The sequence below is a fragment of the Pelodiscus sinensis genome, chromosome 1 (genome assembly GCF_049634645.1).
Source record: "Pelodiscus sinensis isolate JC-2024 chromosome 1, ASM4963464v1, whole genome shotgun sequence".
Lineage (NCBI taxonomy): Eukaryota > Metazoa > Chordata > Testudines > Trionychidae > Pelodiscus > Pelodiscus sinensis.
The window spans coordinates 110,217,715-110,244,191 of NC_134711.1; the positions used below are offsets into that span (position 1 = coordinate 110,217,715).

At 45.0% G+C, this 26,477-nt stretch overlaps 2 protein-coding genes across 6 annotated transcripts in view; one reads left to right on the top strand and one right to left on the bottom strand.

Moving 5' to 3' along the window:
- Positions 1-284: 284 nt before the first annotated feature.
- ATP6V1E1 (ATPase H+ transporting V1 subunit E1) lies at positions 285-18,332 on the bottom strand. Its single transcript, XM_075896800.1, has 9 exons — positions 18,171-18,332; positions 14,683-14,748; positions 13,052-13,161; positions 11,750-11,816; positions 6,892-6,981; positions 5,380-5,448; positions 4,727-4,821; positions 2,081-2,168; positions 285-843 (listed from the first exon to the last, which is right to left on the bottom strand). The coding sequence occupies exons 1-9, from the start codon at positions 18,201-18,203 to the stop codon at positions 781-783; spliced, it is 681 nt and encodes a 226-aa protein (XP_075752915.1). The 5' UTR covers positions 18,204-18,332; the 3' UTR covers positions 285-780.
- Positions 18,333-22,770: 4,438 nt separating this feature from the next.
- BCL2L13 (BCL2 like 13) overlaps positions 22,771-26,477 on the top strand; it is a 74,937-nt gene continuing 71,230 nt past the window's right edge. For 2 of the 5 annotated variants that reach the window (XM_075896836.1, XM_075896840.1), the window contains exon 1: positions 22,775-23,084. The gene's annotated coding sequence lies outside the window, so the exon portion shown is untranslated. Of the gene's footprint in view, positions 23,085-26,477 lie in introns of all 5 variants that reach the window. The other 3 variants (XM_075896830.1, XM_075896823.1, XM_075896812.1) reach the window with 3 other exon arrangements.

Below are 26,477 nucleotides of genomic sequence, written 5' to 3' on the forward strand. Positions count from 1 at the left end.
ATCGGGGCCAGTGTAGACGCTCTTTTCCGGCTTTTTTAAAAGCCGGAAAAAAGCGGCGGACATTTTTATTTAAATGCCGCGGGGGATATTTAAATCCCCCGTGCATTTCCCTACTACGACTCATGAAATTTACATGCCCCTTCCGGAAAAGGGGCCAGTGTAGACGTAGCCCTCTTCTGTCTGAAGTGATGGATTTATCTGCTGACCTGGACATCTCTATTCAACCTCTTCTAGTTACTCTTAACTCACAACACACTGGACAAAAGACTACTGGGGACTCCATGTACACATAACTTTTTATTTTTAATAAATTAAGTAGTACAGGCTCAGTCTTTACTCACATATACAGAACAGAAAACTCTGCTGGGCCTGACCAAGTAACAAGCTACACTTGCTGCCTGGGAAAGGGTTGCATGCCTTCTGGTTTAACAGAACACTGAGAAGCCCTTAACGTGGAAGGTTGCTCCTATGGACAGAATGGTACTTCACAATCACAAATATGACTATAACATAGGATTGCAGGACAAGTCAAGAACCCAACTGCATCCATTCTCCACTTGTCAATGGGCTGGTCTTCACCTAATTTTGATCAATGCATTGTAACCACTTGGTAAGTCAGGCAAAGCGCAGCAGGTATGCAAAATCATTCCACTGAAGAACACACATTGGACAATACATTATAGCATTGAAAAGGTAAATTTCTAGGCTTTAAATTATCAGATGCTTTTTCTGCATCTCTCCTCAATATGGCAGTGGAAGAGACTCCACTTTCCTTCAGGCTTAGTCCAAAAACTTCCTGTTGGCATTGGCACCAAAGAGCGCCCCTCGGATTTCTGGCATCATCTGTTGAGAGAGCATGCACACCAGTTAAAGGCTTTATATAGAATGACATATTAATACTAGAATAGTTAAGCAACAAACAGCAACCTAATATGCACAAAAGTTAAGAAATCTTAAACAGCAGTTCCATGCTGGAGTCATGAATGGAGGACTTCCATCAGTGCAGCCAAATCTTGAGAGGATATAGAAGTTTACCCACCAGATACTGGTGGTGCTAGCTCACTGGGAGGAAACAGACAAATGGAATCACTAAAACTGTTTCAGCCTGAGCCAGAGAGATCATCTGTTAAGCTCAAGCTTGTGGTCACCCCATCCAGATTAAATCCATTATCTGCATTCGTTATGGACACCGAAATGCTTTTAGATTAGCTTGCCCTAATTCTCACAATTTAGTCTTTTGAACATAGAGGTCTAGACTGCCAAGACCAAGATTCATCTGAGGCATGGTGGAGTTTGCAAGGTCATGCTTCTATACTGGACTTCAGAAGGCTCTTACACTGTCTAGTGGAATGGTTCTATTACTCATGTACTGCTACTTGTAGTGGAGCTTTATGACCACCACATATTTTTGTACTATTCAGTTAAGAGGATCTTTCAGAACAGTTTAGTTCTTTAGACTTCATAATATCAAGAACCTAGGTAAACATACAACTCTGAAGAAAGAATCTCTTACTGTGGCTGAGATGTGCTCTTCCCCAACCTCCATACAACCGGATAGTTTAATTTTTTTCAAATCTGTCTACTTTTTGCAATCCTTTGCTTGTTACCCATCTAACGAGGCCTGATCCCACAGTAAGTTACTTTGAAGATTAAGAGGATGATTGACCCTAAGGGATGTGGACTTCAAGATGAAGCTTGTTCACTTTACCAACCAAGTGGAACATGGCAAGAAAGCCTAGAACAGCGGTCCCCAACCATTAGAGGCTGCCGGGCGCCAGGGGGTGTGGCCGTTTGCCTGTCGGGCGCCAGAGGGCAGGGACACTTGCGCGCCCGGGGACGGCGACCCCACGCCCCAAGCGCTGCGCACCCGGGGCCCCCCGCGCCGGCGCCCCCCGCCCAGAGCGCGGGTGGCCAATTTGCGGCGCTCCCGGGTCCGGCGCTTACCGTGCACCATATGCCCGGGGCCGGCTCCGGCTCCATGCATGCGCCCCGTGCCTGGGGCCAGGCCAGCCCCAAGCACTTGGCAGGCGCACTGGCCTAGAAGATTGAGTAGGAAAGGATCCAACTCCCTCTAACTCACCTGCTGGGCTAGGAGTTCCAGCCGGCTTTCCAGGGTATTGGAAACCTTGATTTTACCATCACTGTTGTAGATCTCAACACCTCCAGCACTGGAGAGAAGAGAGACATTACAATAAATCTCCACTCAACAAACTGCTACTTTCCAAACTGCTTGAATGCATGTAAAAGACTAATCAATAGAAATGTGTAGTCTCCTTTCTGCCTTCAAAAGGACTCCAATCTTACTCCCCTTACACTGCTTCAGGGGGTAGCCACGTTAGTCTGTACAGGATAAACTTAAACAAATGGTCTGCTAGCACTTTAAGCTACCAAATCAGAAGACCATTTAACTGCACATCCAGTAATTTCATCTATGCCATCAAATGCCAGCAATGCCCCACTGCTATATAAACTGGACAAACTGGACAGTACCGACAGGAAAGAATCAATGGACACAAATCAGATATACGTAAAGGGAACATACAGAAACCTGTTGTGGAATACTTCAATCTACCTAATCACTGTTTAAAAGATCTTCAAATGGCTGTCTTGTCACAAACCAATTCTACTAGACAAATACAGAGAGGTGTTGGAATTACAATTCATTCACAAATTCAATTCTCACTCTGATAGCCTACTCAATCGTGATAATGGATGGCTAGGACATTATCAGCCTAACATTCAATGAAGGTGCCAACACCTGTGTAGATTCTTGCACTTGTACCCTTCCCATCTAATTGCTATCCTTTGATCCTTATCTGCTTTTTTAAACTATCCAGTCTTTAGGTGATTACTGATTACCAGTTCTGCCTATTTGGTTTTCCCTTTGATATTTTTATACACTCCGCTCCTTATTTCCCGCCCCTTCCATTTTTTTTCCCTTCCTCCCTTTCTCTCTTCTCCTATTTATTTTGGGTCTGCACATCCTAAACTCAAAAACTCCGGTCATCTGAAGAAGTGGGCTGTGACCATGAAAGCTCATGATACCATCTACACTAGTGGTCTCCAACCTTTTTACACCCAAGATCACTTTTCAAATCTCAGAACAGGCGAAGATCTACCGCCCCGCCCCTTCCTTGAAGCCCCTCCCCTTCCTTGAAGCCCTTCCCTCTCTATTCTTGTCCTGTCCATCACTTGCTATCCCCAGCCCTTACTTACACACTCTGATAAACAGTTTATTTTTAAATTATGCGATACATACAATTAAAATCACGTGTTTATAGTTATGAAATAAATGGTCTGTTTTTTATTCAGGGGAGTGGGGACAGTTCTGTAGCTGGGGACAGAGTTCGGGGAGTGCGCGCTCGCCTGCCCCGGGGCCAAACTCCCCCGTGCAGGGAAGCCCCGCGCGCGCTCGCCTGCCCCGGGGCCAACCCCCCCCGCACAGGGAAGCCCCATGCACGCGCCTGCCCCGGGGCCAAACCCCTGCCCCCGTGCAGGAAAGCCTCGCGCGCACGCACCTGCCCAGGGGGCCAACCCCCCCACCTGCGGAGGGAAAGCCACGCGCGTGCCTGCCCCGGGGCCAACCCCCTCCTCCCCCGTGCAGGAAAGCCTCGCGCGTGCGCCTGCCCAGAGGGCCGACCCCCCCCACCCGCGCAGGGAAGCCCCGCACGCGTCTGCCCTGGGGCTAACCCCCCCCCCCCATGCAGGAAATGTCCCGGCGCCAACCCCCTCCCCGCACTGGGAAGCCCCGGGGCCAAACCCCAGCACACCGGCAGCCAACGCTACCTCCGTCTTCTCTGAAGGTAAGTAGTGGGGTTTCTGGGGGGTGGGAGGGAAATGGGGGCAGGGCTTACAGGACGCCGAGTGAGCGACTGGTCGAGGCCTCGAGATCGACCAGTAGCTCGCGAGCAACCGGTTGGTGACCACGGATCTACACGTTTTGCTAGTCTATCAAGTGCTACCAGACCATTTGTTGTTTTTCAAGTTTATCCCCTTAGGATAGCCTGATGAGGAGGAGGAGATTGCTCTAATATGGGTGTTTGCAGAGCATCTCAACAGATAAGGGTCATTGCCACCTAGTGTTTAAATAGAGGGAAACTACTGAAATGTTACGTAAGAAAAACGATTGACTAACTGAACCTCCTCTCCACCACTGAATACACGTGATGAATTAGGCTACAAGAGCTAATTTTCAGATTTTGGAAAGAGAGGAAAGGTACTATACAGATACCTTCACAAATGTTATTTCTTGTATATTTCTAGCTATATATAACAAGTTCATTCAATCTTGAGTGTAACATTCCAAGTGTTCTTTTCTGTGTTACAAAACAAACTATCTAGCTGTTTTGGAGGACACAGCTTATAAGTGGGACTCCTATAACCCATGTATGCCTCCTCATGATTTTGTTCTTTGCTTTGTGTTGACCCTTAAGCGTGGGCTGCACTTGCATTCCTTTCACCTCTAGCCAACTGACAGGTTGTATTAAGTTTCTAGATGCTATTGACTAGACCAAGCATGCCCCTGTGCAGTGAATTGGTTTGGGGGATGCAAGATAATCATTTAGTTGCCTGGGAAACTGCACAGCAGGCAAGAGGATAGATCTTCAGCATCAGACAAAGCCAACTCCCACAAACTAGTGGCAGATGGTACTCCTTTTGCCATTTCCGTGAGAGAAGTTTGACTCCCTCAACAGTTAACAGTGCAAAAAGCTACTGTATTGCTTACATGTCTTCTGGCAGGAATGTCTGCTGATCAACGTGAACATCAACGTCTTTTTTGGTGGCAGCTTTGTAGACAGGGATACTCTTCTGTACAGCAGCCTAGAATGCAATAGATATCCCACTTCAGGTCAGAGATCTGAAAACAAATGGAATCCTCTACTAGCGTTGCACAGAACTGCCAGCTACTTACTTTGCATTAGTGGAACAGGCATGGAGGGAAAATAATCAAACAATTAAATGCCACAATCTTATTCATTAGTTGAACCTCATTAGGGATGTGGTGCTTAGGAGAAATGATTATTAACCTGTCTATTTTGAAACATTTATTCCTCCCTCAATCTTGAGCCTGTAGCAACTGCCATCATTCTTTATAATTATGGCAGTACCTAAAGTTTGCTAGGGACTTCTCAACCAAAGGAAGACACTGCCCACCTTGAAGTGCATAGAATAATAGAGAGGCAGGGTAAAAATATTTCAAATAAATAAATAAAGCAAATACCTGCTCTCTTCCAACAGAAATGTTTTTCTTGGTAGTGAATCGCCTTACTGCCTTATGATCTTACCTAACAGATTCCAAAACGGGAGAACTTTGCAATCACAATACCATGGCTTTGTTTGTGGAGACATTTTATGCTATTGTAGCCAGAACCCACTTACCTTTACGAGAGAGAGATCCTGTTTCCGGCAACGAACAATCAGTCGGGGCTCAAGGAGCTGGTAGAAACCCTGCATCAAACAATTATATCAACAGGAGATGAAGGAAACTCCCATCACCTTTTAATTGATTCATCAGCCCCTGTAAGTTAGTTACAAGATAAACCAACTTTGTGCTGTTACTTATTACATAAAGCGAAGATGAGAGTTCATTGGTTACAAGTCCCCTTTCTATTATCTTTCTGAAATAGAGCTGGCTATCTATTACTGGACAACCCATGAGAACCTATGGCTTTGATCTTGCAGGAAGTAAACAATCCTGATTTTGGGGTGTAACAGCAACTAAACTGGGACAACCAACCCTCAGTGTTGAGAAAAATGAGAAAAGGCAGGCTAAGAGTCAATAGTCACATACTACACTGAGCAAATATGCAGCTTCTGGTTAAGGCCTGCAGTAGTCTTTGATGTCTGAACAGATACCAATTGTGTCATATGGTTACAGGAATAAGTGGATAGTAGTATAAACCACAGACCACACAGTGCATAAGACTTCTGACCAAGACAAACATTCTTTTCAAAATATAGAGAAGTTGATTTATCCAGAGTGCAAGTGAGCAGCAGTAGGCAGGGTCTCACAGTTAAGTCAGGCAATTAGAAGTAAACTACTGATCCCTGCTATGGAATAAAGTAGATTACAGATTTCAAGGCACCCTCAACATTGAAGGGTCTAAGTCTGACAAAAGGAGAGAAATACTGGATCAAAACCAAGACTTGGAAGATAATAGCAACTGAAACTGCTGAGGAAAAAAAAACTAGAATCACACTGTAAAGAGTTCTCAGCAAAAGGATATAGGGTAATATTTATGATAAGAGCAGTTGCTAGTGGTAGTCACTATAGTTGAAGTACAAGTTTCCATTAAAACCTTTGCTTGCATCTACGAGATTTCCAAAAGTAAAACTTATGGGGCCAAAAGGGTCAGAAGTGGAATGTTTAGAAACTTAAGATAAATATACATGTGATCTAGGTGAGCAGGACCTATGAAAGGAACAAAGCTGCTCAAAGCTATAGCCATACAAGTCTAGATTTGGTATCAAATTGGGAATGAAAGGACTGTGCACTTTCTTAAGTTGGGAGGGAAGGGAAGAGGTTTTCCAGAGTGTACATTTGAAAAGCTCATGTAAGCATGTGCAATAGAAACCTGAAATGTGCACTCCGGAGCTGTGATCTCAAAGACAGGTTACAGTGCAGCAGTTATCCTAAGTTTTTTGTGTGAACATTGTTACTCTCATATTCAGATGAAGATGCTCAAGAATGTAAGCTTTCTGCTCCCCTTACCACTCCACCTCTCAAGTACCCTGGGGCCTGGTGAGCTAAGACTGGAAAGTATAGTTTGAAAGTGGAAGCTTTAAAAATGCCCATTTTAGGTAGTCTCTTAACAGAAGCAGTACTTCTACAGAGGGTTTGTTTGAGGCTAAGGATGCAGTCAGCCTTTTATTATGGCTTGATTACATTACCTGCAGAATCAGTCCATCCAGCAGTGCCTGGTACCTCGCAGTGTCCTTCACCACCTTGGCAAGTCTCTGCTTGGCCTCATGCAGCAAATCCTACAGAAAGAAGAGATCAGGACAACAAAGTCTCCCTGCTTGTCCATTTGGTTCTATACCTACCATCCTCCTATGCTCTTAGTTCAGCTATTTAACCTGCCAATAAGCAAGCTTCTAGTGCAGCTGATAAGTCAATCCAGAGCCTCATCTCTGTGAATGGAACAGCCTTCACAAAAGATTTTCTTTCTACACTACCCTGTTCGGTAGTCAAAGTGAATTTTGACTATAGATTCCTTTTTATAGAAAAGGAAGGTCATAGTACAGTAGAACTTCAGAGTTATGACACCAGAAAAATGAACTGACCAGTCAACTACCTACTCTCCTCATTTGGAACCAGAAGTACACAGTCAGAAGCAGAGACCAAAAAATGTGGGGGAAAAAATAAAGCTAGTATAATACAGTACTGTGTTAAACTAGCTACTAAAAATAAAAGGGGAAACAGCATTATTCTTCTGCATTGTAAAGAATCAAAGTTTTATTAAATCAATGTGTAATTATTAACTTTTGAAAAAAAATCACCTTAATATTTTGTTTAAAGTTACAAACAACCATTTCCAAGGTGTTTGTAACTCGGAGTTTCTACTGTATTAAAAAATATGTATCCACTAGCAGTACTAATTCAGTTAACTAATGCTATTCTAGTTGAGTAAGCTTAGGTTGTTTCTCCTACAATGTACTGTAGGACAGCAGATCACAGGGAACTAGTCTGAAGTCAACAAAATGAAAGTCAATAATGATAAATGCAAAGTACTGCACATAGTAAGAAAAAAAAAACAAATGCACATTCACGATGGAGAGTAAGTGGCTAGAGAAATGAAGGTGTTATAGTGGCTTGTGAATTGAATGAACCAGTGTGATGCTACTCAAAAAACAAAGCACAAACTAACATTAGCAAGAATTTCAGAGGTGTAGCCAAGTTAGTCTGTAACAGGAAAAACTTAAACAACAAATAGTCTGGCAGTACTTTAAAGACTAACAAAACATGCTATAGATGATATCATGAGCTTTCGTGGGCATAGCCCACTTCTTCAGATGACATACTTCTACATTGAGGTAATTCTCCCATTCTACTCAGTACTGGTGAAGCCTCAGCTGGTGAGCTGTATTCAGTTTTGGGCACCACACTTTAAGAGGTGGGCCAACTGGAGAGAATCCAGAGAAGAGCAACAATAATGGTAAGAAGTTTAGAAAAACCTAATCTATTAAGAGACTGAAAAAAATTGGGCACATTTAGTCTGAAGAGAAGACTGAGAAAAAGACAGCTTAAAATATGTAAAAAGTTTTCATAAGGAAGGTAATCAATTGTTCCCCCTGGCCACTGAGGGCAGGATAAGAAATAATCAGCTTAGATAATTTAGGTTTTCTATTAAGAAAACTTTCTAATCATAAGACTAGTAAATATTGGAACAGGTTGCCTGGGGAGAATGTGGAATCCCCATCACAGGAAGATTTAAAACACTTGTCAGGGATAGTTTAGGTATAAGTTATCCCTACCAGGCTGAGACAGAATTGACAAAGGTCTTGAGTTCCCCTCCTGCCTCATGTTTCTGATTTACTGCAGGCTTAAGAGCAGTGGACTACAACTTTTTTCTCCTACCCCAACATTCTAAAGAAACCTTTCACATGCAAAATGCAAGCCTGCAAAGTGATTGGGGTGTGTGTGTGTAAAATTTCATTTAATCAGCTGAGTAGTAGATGGCATTTCCATCGACTATTTGATTAGCTGATCAGGGGGGAAACCCGCAGTACTGCAGTGGGATTAGCTCCCAGCCCCAGGAGCTAACCCTGCTGTGGCTCTGCCTTTTAAATTTAGTAACAGCTGCCTAGCTTTTACTACGTTTAAAAGGCAGAAGCGCAGCAGGGGACCGGACACAAGCCAGGAATCAGTTGTCCTGGTTTGTGCCTGGTCCCCCACTGTGCCTCTGCCTCCCCGCAGAGATGGTGCTGAGGGGAACCTGCTCTTAAGCTGATTCCCCACCAGCACTGGCTCCTGCTCCCCCACCTTGCTGCCACTGATAGAAGCAGCAAGGGGAGATGGGGGAAGCAACTAGTCAAGCAAATGCTTATCAGGTAGTCAAGTGACTACTTGATAAGCATTTGCTTATCAGGTAGTTGACTACTCAACTAACTGTTTACATCTGTAAAAGTGATCAAAGCATCCGAGAACTGGCCAGCTAGAAGAGTCCATCCTAGGAGAATAGTACAGCCTACAGTAGGTGATATTAAATTTAGACTGAATTTGGTACCAAAGAATAGCAGTATTTTTCTTGTTCTCAAGCTGGCTGTCTCCGCTTTTGAGAAGTTAAATACTTTAAGATGGGCAAGAGAGCCTTTGTGGGCCAGGTGATTGGGCCCATGGCCGCCCTGCTGCTCCCTTGCCCTCAGGCCAATAGAGACCGGGGGATGGGGAAGTACACGAAGTCTCCTCCCTCTCTGCAAGGGGTCTACAACACATGAACTGCCACCTGAACTGCTAGCTCTAGGTTCCAGGGGGGACAGGGACACAAAGACTTCATGCACTCCCCCACCCCCTGATCAATCAGGGTCTGTGGGTGAAGGGAACACAGGAAGTGTCCTGGCCCCTCCCCACCCCTGCTCTAAGATAAGTTATATAAAGTACAATCAAAGCAGTATTATACATCCTAAACATGGCCTAAAGAAGACTAATTATTCTAGCACCCCAGTTTGTTCTGCTATTCATTTTTAATAGCTATTCATTTTTAATAGCTCCTAGTGTCCTGTTTTCATTAATAAAAATAAGTACTTTGTTTATCAATCCATTGAAAGACCTCAAACAAGTACAGTTGTTGAGATCTATTGTCTGCTGTAAATTGTGTAAAATGCTGCAGCTGTCAATGTCAGTGTAAATTCTGAAATTAAAGTCTGGATCTTTGGTTTTGAAAAAAAAACATATCATATCACATAGGTCCTTTACCCTGTTTTAGGAATCAATGGTAAAGATTTCTGTTTCTGCCTTCTTACTTTCCTCCCATCTACCAAGTTTTGACTTGAGTACAGTTCTTTCCCTTGTCTCCCCCCCAGTACTGAACTGAAACGTTATAATACATGTATTTCAGCAGATGAAACCCAGTTATGTCCTACTGTAACTTTTAAAACAGAAAACAGATATGGGGAAATATAGACACAAGTGACTCCATGGGGGTAGGAAAGTCTCTGATAAACAAGTATGCATATAATTCTTTGACTGCTAGATTATTAATGAGATCAATCCAAGTTCCCCTAATTGTCAAACCTAGTTATGCCTTCTGCCCTAAAATACAGAATTTCTGGAAGTGCCCATCCCTTACCAGCCAGCCTTTTAGAGACCAAGTAACAACATGGTAAGAAAAGGCTAGTACAATAGGATTTGAAATATTTCAAAATGAGGAAGGAAATGTCTTGCACACCATTCAGAAGCATGTGACTGAGTCAGTTCAAAGCAGGGAGAGATTATCCAACATGGATTGTTTCATGATACAGTTAACTCTTTCATCACCCCTCTCCTCTAATAAACAGTATTAGACTTCTGACCAAATTCATAATGGTTGACAAACAACAGTAGGATAAAAGAATCAAAGATCCTATATCTGTGCTGATATCCTTTCCTACCAACCCTCTTTCAAAAATTTCTCACAAACAGGAGGACTATTCTGATGGCTCAGCAGCATCAGCTAATAACTGATATGGATGCGTGAACACAGTTACATGATTAATTGATACATCTAGGCTTATCGGTTAATCATACTGACTATACGTAAACCTCCCCCCTTGCTGCTGGGGGGAAAAGGAGGGGAAGAAGCAGGAGCTGGTGCCCGTAGGGAGCCAACTCCGCACCACACTACCTTCCACACCAACAAAGAGGCAGCAGCATGGGGCAGGGAGAACCAGTGCACGTGGGAAGCGGCTTTCAAGCATATTGGCTCCTGCAGAGACACCTGGCCCCCTACTCTGCTGCCACTGGCTCCCGTCTGCCCACCCCCCCCACTAAATGTGTGATCACTAAAATTTCCAGCAGTTATGCATTCACACAAATAAACAATAGTTAACATCCCAAGTCTCAGAAACACATAATACTGTGCTTCAAACAGGACTAAGGACTTTACATATCGTATGATTGGTAGGTTCTTCTCAGAGAAGCTATAAATAGGCATTGGCTACTGTTATCATGGTGAATGCAATAGATATTATCTATGACAACAGGATTACAGGGTTATCAGTAGTCATCGTCCCTGGTATAAATGGCCCACTAGCTGGACCAAAATGAAAGCTTTTCCATGTATCCTGGGCCACTGTGGAGACAGTTAGTCCACTATGTGGATTTTTTTAGAAGCAGTTGTTAACAGGAAGTGCTTGACAAGCTTGTTGAAACCCAGCCATTCAATATCACAGCATATATTAAGTTCTAGTTGCCTAAAGCAACTTGCCATTTTGTGAGCCTTGTCACCCAGTTCCTCTTTTTGCACTCTGTTGTGTAAGAGACATTTCCCATTCTGTGAATAAAGATCAGCTGCTGTCAAGGCTGGGATTAACCACAGATTGCAACTGAGATTCCAGGCAGACAGATGTATCTTCCTCTAAACAGCAAAGTGCAGCTGCGAAAACATGATGAGTTTTATGGTTTTAAAGACAGCTAGCAAAGGCATTTTTAAATGCTTCAAGTACACATCTTACTTGATTATAAAAAATTAGATTTTTATTTAGTGGCTGGATCAGGTAATTCCTTAACTTCTGATGAGGAGAATACACTTTAGAGGCACTATATACTCACTGCAATAAGGTCATCTCTTGCCTTGAGGACCTTCAATCTTGCCTGATTCATCAGGTTGGACATCTGACTGCAAGTTGCATGGAAAAATTGAATCAGTGCTTTGTTTTAGATGGCGATAGTGGCACAACAAATATTTTATTGGCATGTTTTACATGTCAGAGCATCACTGTATGATGTTGAATGGAAGCCTGTTCATTTAGCTGAATTGGCTACAAGAACAGCCATGATAAATTCCTCACTTACTATAAAAACCTTCCTCCACTGAATTTGTGCAAGTGACAACAAAAACAAAAGAACTACTCAAGAGAAACTAGACACCAAGATTAATACTGATAGAATTAGTTATGCCAGAGAAGGAGCAGGTCATAGCATACAGAGTTTGCTAGATATCTATTATCCAGATAGATAAAAGAACCTAAAGAGAACAGCAGGTGTGGTGGGGAGTTATTATCTCTGCATTCTGTCTGGGACTATTTAGAATTAGTCTCTTACTAATGTATCTGAAATTTGCTAGTAAGGCCCCTCACATACCTTCAGCTGCAGAAGAGACAGTTTTCTTCTCTACCTTACTAAAAACCAATCTAGAGTCTCACAACTGGGGAAGATCTGGAGTCTACTACAGGTTGATGTCTCTAGTCTGGCACTCTCTGGACTAGCAACATCCATGGTCCAACCAGCATGATTTTATTTAGCCGGATATCCACTTATGGATATGTCCAAATTTCCTGCGGTCCTATAAGGTTTGTTTATAGCCACTAGTCCTGGTTCTCAGTGTTCTGTGTTGTTATTTAGCTCTAATTTACCCCTAAACATTTTCTAACAGCCCCATAAGCAGTGGAAGTATTGGTAATGCGGCTAGACAATATTGACCTCTCATGGTCTGGCAAATTCTCTGGTTCAGTACCGGTCAGGTCCTGAGGGTGCCAAATTAGAGAGGTTCAACCTATATTCCTATCTACCCCCAGCCTCAATTTACTAGGATTGGTTTTCCTATAATGTGCTCCAATGTCTGGTCAGCTTCACATTTCAGAAGAGTTTCCAATTTTGGTGTGTTTGGGGAAAAGTTGTAAAGAGCAGCAATAATGTGTCTGCAGATTCAGGAAGATTACAGTGTCTCAGTCCACATTCAAATAATTTTCTTTTCAACAGTAAGTCTTTAAATATTTTTCTATATGTGAAAACTCAGATTCTGCAGAAATGTTTAGCTACAGCTTCCCTACTTGCTAGAGAAAGATTGAGTACTGCTGGCAAGCTACTAATTTTTCAAGCTCTGTAGCAGGCCAGGCAGCATAAGTGACTTACATCTTCTTCTGCTGTTCAATTTGCTTTTCCTTCTTTTCATAATATTCCATGATTTTCAGTCTTTGCGTCTGCACCAAGCGACCCTTCTCAATGTTGAACTCTTCTTCTGCCTATAAAGAAACAGTTACACCATTGAAATTGAGGTCAACTCCATAGATCTAGAAGATACTCAGTTCACTTCACTGAATTGAAAGACTAGGTGATGAGAGTCAAGGTACTAATTAAGCAAAGCATTTAAGCATGCTCCCTAAATCTCATTGAATTCAGTTCTTTGCTGAACTAAGGCTGTATTATTTGCTGCTCAGTTAATGGTTTTGACAGGAAAGCAAATGATAGGTGCCAGTTTTTATTCCTGAAAACAGGGATGATATAAAATTCTCAAGTATTGGCTAGTGAACAAAGAATAGTAGGTTAACTAGGAGTAACCCGAAATCAACTCCAGGGCACTTGTTCAGTCTGAATTCTAGAACTGGTTTAATCTTTGACTGTAGCAGGAAAGGAGATGGGAGAGATTCTGGGGGGGAAAAAAAACAGTAAATAATTGTGCTAAGTTGACAGTTATAATATTTAGTATTATTGAACCGCTTACTGGTAAGCCTTAAACAAAAATACATATGGGAGTTATTGTTTTTTTTAAGAGCATAGTTGGTTCTCTCACATGAAAACATGGCAACTGCTGCACACAATTTACAAATACTCAGCTACAAAAATATTGGGAGTCTTGACCATCTACCCATACTTAAGGGCTCAATAGTGCTGGTTTTAGATTTAACAATTAGGAAATCTATTTGATCTGTCACTTTGCATAAGAATTTCTAGTACACTACTGTGTGAATATGCAGTTTAGCACAATCTCCTTTCCAAAAGACATTGGCTATCATGCCAATAAATCCATACTTTAGACCTGTTTATCCAATATGAATAGACATAATTGGCCCCGATGAGTAATATATTTAACCACTAAACGTTAATCAATGGATCTTTACAACTTTGGCATATCATATCCCATTTTGTTAAAAGCATGAATGCTTCTATACCCTCTATTTTTTGTTCCTTAACATAGCTGCAAATCACAGCCAGAAATGGATTAACTGTCCTATTTTGATTCAGGAATGAGAGTGTCCACATGCAGACTTATGCCAAAAAGATGTGAGAATTAAAACCAATGTAGTTATTTTGGGGAAAGTTTGCATGTATATAAACCCTAAATAAAACAATAAATGAATGGGGTCACATTAAATCTGTGTAATGCCACAACATTTAGAGGGACCAATTTAACCCAATCTGTTTTATGCAGAATCTATGTTCATACCACCTTGGGCTTCCCTGAAGTATTAACATGCCAACACATGATCTTGCATACAAATGTGCTTACATCTAGGCATTAATAAGGATACTAAGGGTAGAAAAGTGGCTTCAAATCAGTTTCTTTGTTTGTATTAATCTGGCACAAACTTTATTCAACAGTTAAATTGCTCCACATACAGGAATTACATGACAAAAAACAACAAGGCATCTAGAAATACTATAGAACTGTTTTTGAAGGTATGATTGGGAAGTAACTCAGGATGTCAGATGTGATCCAAAGTTCCTGACACAAACGATCTCATAGCTTTTTTTTTGTTTGTTACCTTGGCATCTATTTCTTCAGCCTTTTCATTGGCTTCCTGCTCGATGAAAGCCATCATATGCTTGATCTGTAACAGAATAGACAGTCAGTTACATTCTGCTGGGAACAGGGATGCAATAGTGTAATTGGTTAATTGACTACCTGATAAGCAAAACTTGTAGGTTAATGCTACAGACTACATACATGCAGCCCTTCCCCCCCCACCAGTACATTTTTTAGCAGACTGACCAGAAGCCTGGCTCAGTCCCAGTTTGCGCCAGGTCTGGGACCTATCCCTGCTGTGTCTCTGCATTTAAAGTGTATTAGGAGCTGAGCGGGCAGGCAACCAGGCTCAGTTCTGAGTCAGGCTGGGTCCAGGAGCTCAGATGCTCCCTGGACGGGGGCTGCTGCTGCCTCTGTGTGAGAGGCAGCAGCACAAGGCAACAGGCAGCCAGTCCACAAGAAGAGATGGTTTTTAAACTGGCTCCCCTTCTGGACCAGCTCCTGCCTGGCACCCCACACCGCTGCCTCTGATACAAAGGCAGCAGTGTGGAATGGCGGGGATTCCTTGAGACTGGGGCCGGCCTCACCCCCAGGCACTATAGAATAGTCGAGTAATTGATAAGAACTCATGAAGTGAATTGACTATTCAATTAACCAATATTTAACATCCCTAGCTGGGAAGCATATGCATCAGAAGCACACTTTTACTTTGAACTCCAAAATATTTCCTCCCTTACCCAATCCCATCTCACAGATAACAGTGGTTCTTATTTTCTGAGAAAGCAAGACTACCTTCTACCTAACAAGCACACAAGTCACTAGAGTTTGGATGAGAAACAGCCAGGGGACAATGTAGACCATGTAACACAATTTTCCTTGATAGGATTAACAGATAATCCAGGGAAGAAAAACATATTTAAAAGTTATGCAGTCATCTGTGATGGGTGGGGAGAAGCTGCCAGAGTTTGATATATATAATTTTTAAAAGTGTGTTATGAACTGCTCCAAGGACCTGTCTACATAAACCTTTCTAGTTAGAACTGTTTAAAAACATTTGACCTGTATACACAGCAGGCAGGGGACCAAGTTAAATACGGTTGTAGCATGTACTGTAAATTGAATTATTTTGTGTGTCAGCTATAAGTTTAGACAAGCCTTGGCATGTTCAATAGCAATCTCAACTACACTGCAACCTGAAACTACATTGTAATCGATTCTGGGCAACAGTATTCTAGTAACTGAGTGGCCTATACCAGTGATGGGCAACGAAGACTAATGAGCGGTCTGCATAAGTGGCCCTCCTTCGTCTCAGTAGACTGAGAGATTCAAATCCAGTGGTGGGCAACCTGTGGCCTATTGTGGTTTCACCTGTGGCCTGTGCACCCCTTCTCTGATTTGCAGTGTTCAAGCTCTGGGAAGCAGAAGTATAAATCAGGTGATTTATAGTGATCCAAAAGTGCCTAAAGTGAGGGGAAGGAGTAACTAAGTGCAGGGCCTTAGTGCACAAGAGGCCTAGGGAAAGGGGGCGAACAGAGGGTTTGAGGGCTGCAAGTCAAACCACAATGCCCAACACTGGCCTATACTGTACAGAAGGTTTCAGTATATAGATAGTAGTGAATGGATGGAGACACAGAGTTACATCTTCCTAAAATCCTCTGTAGTAGGGATGTAAAGGTTAATTGATAAGTTTTAATAGGACATTTGGCACGCTTAGTTTTATTTTTGTGAAAGAAAGCTTAGTTTCTCCAGAAATTGATGGCTCTTGCCCAAGAGAGTTTCCTAGCGAAAAAATGCAAGCGGATTTTCCAAGAACTGTATTAGTCTTTGATTAAATTCCCACAGTCGGTAATGTACTAAGTTAGCTTTAGAAGGGCTCTCTTACTATTCGGCCTACTCTAACCGTTCCATCTCAAGTTATAACTCAGCATATGCCAAAAAGTTTGGCTGTGCAAGTGAAAGTAGGGAGCTAGGATAGAATGTTAATTTCTACAAGGAAAATTGGGATTCTAAGTTACTTTTTATATTTTCATTACACAGTGGTCCTTTGCCAATCAGATTTGCTCAATGAGAGGGGAAGAGATGCAGTAAGTGTTTATGGGAAGTGAGATGAAACTGCTGATCCTGCATCAAACCTGTCTGATCTTCCTATCACTTGAGAGAAAACTTCACTGACCAGCACTGACTTGATCTGTGCAAGCCACACATCACTGTGCACCACTTGCCATTCAGGTCAGACCAGTTTGTTTGCAAGGACACTATTTACTGTCAATGAGAACAATGTGTGTCCTGACTCAAAAGGACAGCTGGACAACTTAAAAGCCAGGCTTTCTCTGGAAATTCACAAAGAAGCAGCAGCATCTAAGCTCATGTTGACAGATGATTACTTTCCTTCCAGATCTGAAGTGCAAAAGTCATTAGACAGTTGAAAAAAAATGTACAAACTCCAGGAGCCATAAGCAAGTACAGCTTAGCCATTATAATCAAATTAAAGTTTACACCTGATTTCTGCAGGAAAAAAAATCTGATGTTATGTAGAAACACAAGGATGGTGTAGGGTGATCTAATATTTGCACAATAAATATGGTAAAAACAAGATCATCCACAAACACTTCCATTCCATCTTTTTTTTTTTTGTCTTCAGAGGTCACCAGATACTTTAGCAACCCCCCCAATCTGCTGTCAACCAAGAAGCTTCCAAAGCTACTGGGAGATGTGTTGAACTTCCAACACAAGTGTTTTTTTTTAAAGTAATTATTCAGTCTGCACTCAGAGCCCTTATTCACTAACTAGTGTAGGTATTATTCATAGGATTTTCCAGTTGCTGTTCTCCATGGTGTAAGGCTGTCACCATTTTTCCTTCTGCAGCCACTCATTTAAATGGGGGAAGGGAGAGGTTTCTTTCCCAGTTACCTCTACCAGGAGTGTAGCAACAGGTTACCGCTACGAGTCAGCCAGGGACTGAGACAGCTTTTATTTTTGTTGACTAGTGCTGTCACGAACAGTTTCATACCTTGACAAAACCCATGTCCGCTTCGAATGAAAAGAGACAAACAAGCATCTCTTCCTAACCCGGGCTTTGGTGACGAACGCAGGCCCTCCGCTGTTGGGAATGGCTAAAGCCCCCCCAGCCCCGAGCGGTCCAGCCCCGTGGCCACTCGGCCCTGCAGCACGGATGTGTTCAGCCCCGCCACGATGCGCGGGGGGGGAGGGGGGGGGCTCTGTGGCAGCAGCTGCGGCAAGGTGGCACAGCCCCTACGGGCAGGACACGAGGGGGAACGGAAGCTGGGAAAATACCTGGACCCGTGGCCCTGAACTCTGCCTCTTCCCCACCCCGCGAGCACCGCGCGGCCCTGAAGAGGCGTAGCCCCCCCAGCGTGAACCTGCTCCCGCAGCCCGGCCCCGCGACCCTGGCACGGCCCAGGCGAGGGCACCAGGGTCGGGGAGCAGCAGCCCCAGCACCGGAAAGAATCCGACCCGGCCCGGCCCAGGCTCCCGCGCGCCTGGTACCTGCTTCTGGACATCGGCGTCGCTAAGCGCCATGGCTGCGGCGGGGCGGGCGGGCGCGCGGGGAGAAGGGCGGCGGGCGACGGTTGCTGGGATCACTCCGAACTCTTTAGGATCACGCGGAATCAAATCCGGGTCGGGTCACAGATGTGGAGTGTGGGGGGGTGAGTGCTGCGTCACTCCAGCCACGCCCACCACCACTGGCCTGCGCCAATAGGAGCCGAGGAGCGCGGGGAGGGGTCTGTGAGAGAGAGAGAGAGAGAGAGAGAGAGAGAGATTTCATGGCGCATGCGCGCTAGAGCCCTCTAGTGGGCCTGACTTGGTCACCGTGTTGGGTTCAGCCCCAGCTAGGCGCTGGGGGTTTGATTCCTGTCGTAGTCAGACCAGCCCGGAACAAACCTGTCAGTGTTATGAGGTGACACAGCCGTGATGCCTCATGACCCAGCTCCATGGGGGCTGCGGCGCTCAGCAAAGCAGTGTTGATCACTTGCTCTATCCGGTGTTTCTCTTACAGCCCAACCCCCTGGAATCATTTTGCCACTGGAAAAAAATTGAAAAAAATAATTAGTTGCCATGAAAGTTCAAACACCTGACCTGGATGTTCCTGAAAAAGCCCCACACCAGAAGACAAATAAAGTATCTGACATTACAGTAGAGTCCGGATTATCCGACCTTTGATAATCTGACACTCCGCTTTATCCGACCCTGCAGCTCCCAGGGACAAAGCGGTGCTGGCAGGAGCAGCTCCAGAGCGTGGGCTGGGAGAATGGCCCCGCTCGCTGCCCCTGTCACTCTCCTGGAGACGCTGATGCCGCTCCTGCCAGCGCCGCTTCGTTCCCCAGGAGCTGCAGGGTTGGATAAAGCATGGGCGGGAGAATGGCCCCGCTCGATGCCCCATCGCTCTCCTGGAGCTGCTGATGCCTGCAGCTCCCGGGGACGAAGCGGCGCCGGCAGGAGCAGCATCAGTGGCCCCAAGAGAGCGAAGGGGCAGCGAGCAGGGCCATTCTCCTGCCTTGTGCCCTGGAGCCGCTGATGCCGCTCCTGCTGGCGCCGCTTCGTCCCCGGGAGCTGCAGGCATTAGCGGCTCCAGGAGAGTGACGGGGCAGCGAGCGGGGCCGTTCTCCCTGCCCGTGCCTTGGAGCCGCTGATGCCTGCAGCTTCCAGGACGAAGCAGTGCCGGCAGGCATGACATCAGCGGCTCCAGGGCGCGGGGCGGGAGAATGGCCCCGCTCGCTGCCCTGTCGCTCTCCTGGAGCCGCTGATGCCGCTCCTGCCGACGCCACTTTGTCCTTGGAAGCTGCAGGCATCAGCGGCTCCAGGGCGCGGGGCGGGAGAACGGCCCCGCTCGCTGCCTCATCGCTCTCCTGGAGCCGCTGATGCTGCTCCTGCCGACGGCTGCTTCATCCCCTCCCTGTAGCACCTGAGGACGAAGCAGCGCTGGCAGGAGCGGCATCAGTGGCTCCAGGAGAGCAACAGGGCAGTGAGCGGGGTCGGGCGCTCGGGAACTGCAGGGAGAGAAGGGGCCAAGGCCAGGGCCAGGAAGGGATGGGGCCAGGATATATACAGTAGAGTCGCTATCATCCGACATATTCGGTAATCCGACCACATGTTGGTCCTGTTTAGGTCGGATAATTGGGACTCTACTGTATTTTGTCAAATCTCATCAGTATTTTTCAGTGCGTTGGATTGGCAATATCGGTTTGCATGGGTGGAGGGAGCATTTCAGACACGTGTTAGTATGGAAGAATATAAGAAACGAAAAACAGAGAGCCTTAAGGTGGCAAGAGACTGGGCAAGATGAAGCATATGTGGATTATTAACAACTCTTAGGAGTACAGAGGGCTGCTATATTTTTATGGTGAGAGCTACAGTTCTAAAATATCTTTACTGGTTGATGGTTTTACCCAGGAAAGCTTATGCCTTGATAAATCTGTTAGAATCTAAGGTGCCACAGAACTCCTCATTGTTCTGATAATTAAAGAAGTACTTCAGGGATACAATAATTAGATTTGTTACCTCCTGACTCTTGCCTTATCTTTTGATACCTTCAGGCATTCTTCATCTAGCTTGTTTGGGAGCATTCTCAAATACTGTGTCCATTTATACAATGACCAAGAAATGTGTTAGGGTTTGGTTTTTGTTTTTTTTCATTTTCTTTCTGGGTGTCCAGTTTTAAAACAGCTTTTTCTAGCCATATATTTATTCTGGTTTGCAGAATTACTGGAAAAATAGCAATATTCAGTTACATACTGAATTTTTTTCATATCCATACTTTTGGGTTGTCTCTGTTTATTGAACATTTATATTGCCTCAAACCAAATAATGTTCTGACAAAATCTGGTTATTTTAACTCCTCTAATTAAATAAGAGCACAAGACATTGTGGCAGTTTTTTGAATTAATCTTTATGAAAGTTGTCAATCATTAAATACAGAAGAACGTATTATACGCAGATTTTTTTAGAAAGAAAAGGGTTTTATAATGAAGGAAGCAACTTGGACATTATAACACAATCATATTTAAAGTAACTTCACAAAGAATCAGAACAGTACTATTTTTAGTGTTGGTTGTCCAAACAAAGGTTTCACTTTACTCTCTCCATGTACTGTACTTCATTTTTTAAAAAAGATTGTGGGCTTGCTATTTCTTTCTTAGCTATCCTGAAATTCTGTAAAATATAATTTGTACTTGTGGACTGGATCACAGAAATGCAGTTAATTTTTTTTACGCTTCTGTCATCTTTATTTCAAATAACTTTTTTTCTGCAGGACTTCCTAAGATCATAAACAAGTATACAATCATAAACAAGTATACAATTGGAATAATATTTTTAATTTTTTTTATCATAACATGTATGTGTACCACTGCTCTCTGTGGATGGAATATGAGATGTTCTTGTTTGTGTAATCATCATAATCAAACACACATACTGTACCGAGGACGGTTTCACTGACCAGACAGAGTGGCTTGGTTGATGGCATTGCATCAGACATCATGTAGTGAAGTACTCAGATCTGACTCAATCTTACAAATCCATAAATCTCTGAAGAAGGCTCAGAAGTGTCCCTAAAGAGCATGAGAATACAGCATAAGAGGGCATTTTGTCCATCTAGGCGACATGGCTGATGAGCATGCAACATCAATTTTTAATAAAATGAGTGATTGAAGAAAGGACAGATTTCTGCCTGATGTGACATTTCAGTCAAAGTCAAACCAGTTTATACTTAGTATTTAATACTGACAGTACACATGGAATGCCTCTAGTAGCTCTGAGTCTGCCTGGAAATTATGTGTGCAAGAGAGATTATGATGCTATCTAATGGCACAATTTACAAACTACTTATTGAACTCTAAAAGTGTTCCACCAACTAAGTATGAATGTCTAAGTGTTGCAGATCCTGTCATTCTCCAATCTCTGAAGCCCAGTGATAAGCATCTAAAAGTTTATGTGGGATAAAGACAAATTTGGGTCTTACACAGGATTGTCAATTTCAACAATCATAGTTAGATGTAGTATGTTCAACAAAAATTAGCCTTTTTTGGAACAATGTCCTTACAGTATTTTGTTGTCATATAGAAAATACATCTCCACAGCATAATATTTTCCTAGACGCACAAGTGATATGAGGCTGAGTAAGCTAAATTTGTGGGGTAGGACTGACAATGACTTTGATAGGTGTCAGTTCTCTTCAAGCAATCCCACTTGTGGAGTTCCCAGGTCACATAAATAATGTGTTGAGCCTGTTACATTTGGGATTGTTATTGAAAGCTGCTTCTCAGAGCTAGGGATGTAAAATCCTGTTTAATTTGTTAACTGATTAAAAACTGATTACATGGCAGGTAGGTGGGGGCCCACTCCAGCCTGGCTTGCTGTGGACCGGCTCCAGGCAGCCCTGCTGGGCTGAAGCAGCACCTACCTGCAGTCTGGGAGTTGCTCCAACCCCCACCGTTTAAACAGAATCAGTAAGCATCACCTATTAAACCATCTTGTTAGTCTTTAAAGTGCTACACAGTCCTGTTTTTTGTTTCAGCTACACCAGACTCACACGGCTACATTTCTACCATTAAGGGTGATACTTATGAGTTAACTGGTTAACCTGTCACATCCTTACTCGGAACGCTGCTTTTCTATTCATTTTGTACACAACATCTTTCACGAAGTTGCTGCTTTATAAACAATAATAGCGAGCAACTGTGTATTAGATACAATGTTTTTTCTGCTGCAGTCTGGTGAGCTATTTGCTGGGTTAAGACTCTTATTGCCACGGCCAGGACAATGTTTTTTAGGGAGGCACGTTTCAGTTCAGTGGAAGAGCTCGTTTTGGTGAGGCGGAGCTGGGCAGGAGCGCGGATTGTTTGGTTTTGGATTCTGGGATAAAGATGTGGAATATTGGAAATATGAATGAGACAGAAGGACGTGGGGGCAGATGATCCCCACCCAGCTTCACCGAGGGCAGTGGGGGCAGGGCGACGCAGGGCAAGGCGATCCCAGCCCAGTCCCGCTGGGGCCGTGCGCTCGGATTGGCGGTCTCAGCGTCTCCGTCTGCTGGGCCGGCGGGAGGGAGCCTGAGTCACGTGCTGAGCGGGGCTGACGCGGCTCTAGCTGGGCCGGGGCAGCTAGCGAGGCTGACACCAAACCCCGACCCCGTCTGCTCGCCGCCATGACAGGTAGCGAGGCGGAAGTCACCCGCTGGGCTGAGGAAAGGGGTTTGCGATCGCCGTCGCGTGGAGGTCACGCGACGCCAAGTGTCGTTCCGGTGCCTGCGTGACGTGACCACGCGAACGTGACCTGATGCCCTTTCGCTCCCCTCCCCCCCCGTCCATCATGGCGGCCTTTGTAATTTAGGGCAGCTGGGAGCGCCGCGCGCACGTACCGCCTGCAGGCAGCGCTTCGCTGCCCCCGCCTCGCGAGACTCAGGTAAGGGGGTCTGCACTTAGGCGCGCGCCCCTCGTCCCCCCCCCTCCTCGGCGCGCGTGCGCAAGCGAGAGCGTCTTCCCCCCTCTGCGGGCGGGGCGGATTCGGTACCCTGAGAACTTTCGGGGCGCGCGGGCGGGGGGAGTCGAACGAGAGGTGGTCACGAGCTGCTCGCGAGCCCTGGCGGGGAGGAGGGGGCTGTTAGTACTGGTCACTGGGCGAGAGGACTCCCCCAAGCCATTCATCCACTGGTTGCCTCATCCAGTGGTGTGACCCCCCCCCCCCCCAAAGTGACTGACTGATTCCTGCCTGGGGGGCAGGGAGTCTTGCTCGTCTCCAGCCCCGTCTGCCACATGAGCCTGGAGGGGGACGTGCCAGAAGCCCTGAAAGGGACAATTCTTTTTCACTCTTCAGCTACTTAGTTTGCACATGCTCAGGTATCCTGGCCATGTAATTCCTAGACACAATACCATTCTTCCCTCCCTGAGCTTTGAGAGAGGTGACCTGATACAGGAATAGAGACGCCTACCGCTCTCTTTATGGGCCCCACATTGCAGAGTGAGCATTGTTACAAAACCTATAATGATGCCATTTGTAGCGATCTTACTAAACGGAGTGAAATCTCTGTACACACGTTTAACCGGCCAGGTATGTCGCTCAAATGTTAATGTTTAAATATATGGGACGAATGTGCTGGTTTTTTTTTTTTTTTTTTTTTTTTTGCAGGACAACATACTTTGTGTATAGAATAAAAAGTAATCAAATATCTAAGTATGTACAATTTCAATTAATTGGCTGATTGAATAGTCGATGTGGGTGCCTCTGCCTTTGAAGGTGAAATCGCTGTGGGGAGCACAGGGCCAGTGAGGGACTGCTTGAGTTCCCCGTTGGCCTCCTGTTCCTTGTGGTGTTTCAAAGTGGCAACACTGTATGGAGCCCGGGCTCAGGGGGGGAGTCCCCACTTGATGCTGGGCTGCATTCAGCGTTGCCACTTTGAAGCACCCCCTTTTGCCCCCGCTCTCTTCTGATAGAAGCAGCAGAGTCGAGGGAGCGACAGTCAGCTATCCAATGAGCATTTGCTTATCAGGTAGTTGATTAGTTGTTCGCATTCCTAATAAGTATCTCTAGTGGGCTGTTACTGCCAGGCCTACACTAAAGAGGAAGGTTGAATTAATATACCTAACTCCAGCTACGTTAATTACATAGCTGGAGTCAACATACCTTAATTTGAATTTTCCCGCAGCGAGAGGCTAACAGGAGCAAAGGCTCTTCTTGGCTTGCCTTACTCCAAGCAGGAATACCAGGTGCTGCTGGGAGGAAGGGTGCCCTCTGAGTTTGATTTAGCAGGTCTTTACTAGACCCACTAAGTCAAACTCCAGAAGATGGATTGCTTCAGTATTGATCTTCCCCCTGGAGGAGACATGATCTCAGGCGGGGTTTACTCTAAAGGGGAAGGTTGAATTGAGATATGTAACTCCAGCTACATTAATTGCGTAGCTGGAATTAACGTACCTTAATTCAAGTTTCTCCACTGTCCCCACAGTGGGAGATCAATGAGAGCAAAGGTTCCCATCCACTTCCCTTGCTCCTTGCAAGAGCAGGAGTACCAGCCATGACTGTTTACTAGACCCTCTAAATTGAACTCCAGAAGATAGACTGCAGCAGAGTCAATCTTCCTTGGAGTGAAGACATGGCCTGAGGGAAGTTTCAAATGTAAACACAAAGAATAGTGTGGAGGATCTGAATGGGAAATTATTAAGTACTATGTAGACCAGATGGCTGAAGGATGTGACTATTTGCTACACAGGTATATGTGCCTGCAATAGAGTGCTTATACTGATATAGCATATGGCATATGATTTCTGTGGTTTTGATCATGCCTACCTTACTGATTAATTTATTGCTTTCATTTAGTTTTTTTGCCATTTCTCTAGATACTTATTCCTCATTCATTTCAGTAATATCTGTGCATTCTTTAAGGACTGCTCAGCTATCCCACTGACTATATTTGTGTGAATGCTTTTAAATTAATATACAAATTGGTTGTCATATTTTGCCTATTTTAAAATGTATGCAACATGAAATTAAATGGCATTACAAACTTCTGTACAGTGAATGACTGAAAATTGCAATACAGGCAGTCCCCGAGTTACGCGGATCCGACTTATGTCGGATCCGCAGTTACGAATGGGGATTTTCTCGCCCTGGAGGACTGGAGCGGCGGGACACCTGGTCCCGCCGCCCGCCTCCTCCGGGGCGAGAAAAGCTGCTCCCCGTCTCCCTGGTCTGCTGGGGGGGCCAGCAGACCAGGGAGACAGGGAGCAAAGTGGCGGAGGACCCGGGGCCGGACCCGCGGCGCTTTCAGCTGATCTGGAAGTGCCGCGGGTCCGGCCCGGGTCCTCCACCGCTTTGCTCAGTGTCTCCCTGGTCTGCTGGGGGGGGACACAGCTAGTGCCCCCCATCCAGCAGACCAGGGAGACGTGGAGCAAAGCCCGGGGCCTGTGGTAGAGCAGGTGGGGTGCTGCCGGTTGGTCCCGCAGCACCGCTCCTTGGCGCTACTGGACCAACCCGGCAGCACCCCAGCTGCTCTGCCCCAGGGGTCCTGATTCAGCCGCTGCTGATCAGTTTCAGCAGTGGCTGAATCAGGACACCTGGGGCAGAGCAGCTGGGGTGCTGCCGGGTTGGTCCAGTAGCGCCGAGGAGCGGCCGTGCTACTGGAGCAACCCAGCAGCACCCGAGTTGCTCTGCCCCAGGCGTCCCCAAGTCAGCCGCTGCTGAAACTGACCAGCGGCTGACTACAGGAAGCCCGAGGCAGAGTTGCTCTGCCTCGGGCTTCCTGGAATCAGCTGCTGATCAGTTTCAGCAGCAGCTGACTTGGGGACGCCTGGGGTTCTTAAGTTGAATCTGTATGTAAGTCGGAACTGGTGTCCAGATTCAGCCGCTGTTGAAACTGATCAGTTTCATCAGCGGCTGAATCTGGATGTCAGTTCCGACTTACATACAGATTCAACTTAAGAACAAACCTACAGTCCCTATCTTGTACGTAACCCGGGGACTGCCTGTACTTAAGTTAATGAACAATGGGTTTCTAATGATTTATCCACATCATGGTTTAGGGTCAAAGTTAGCAAAAGGTTGAGAATCTCTTCATTAAGTCATTTAATTGTTTTTTTAAAAAAATTAAAACATTTGTTATGGAAGAATTCAATTAAATGAACATTCTAAGGTTAACAAAAACAAAGCATCAACTGAATAACTACCACAGGACTTTTTACTGTTTTCCAGTACCTTCATCTTTGTTTAACTTGAAAAACAAAGGCAGTGTGGGTGAGGTAATATCTTTTATTGGAGCAGCTTTGTTTGGTGAAAGATGCAGGCAGGCTCAAGACTTCTTAC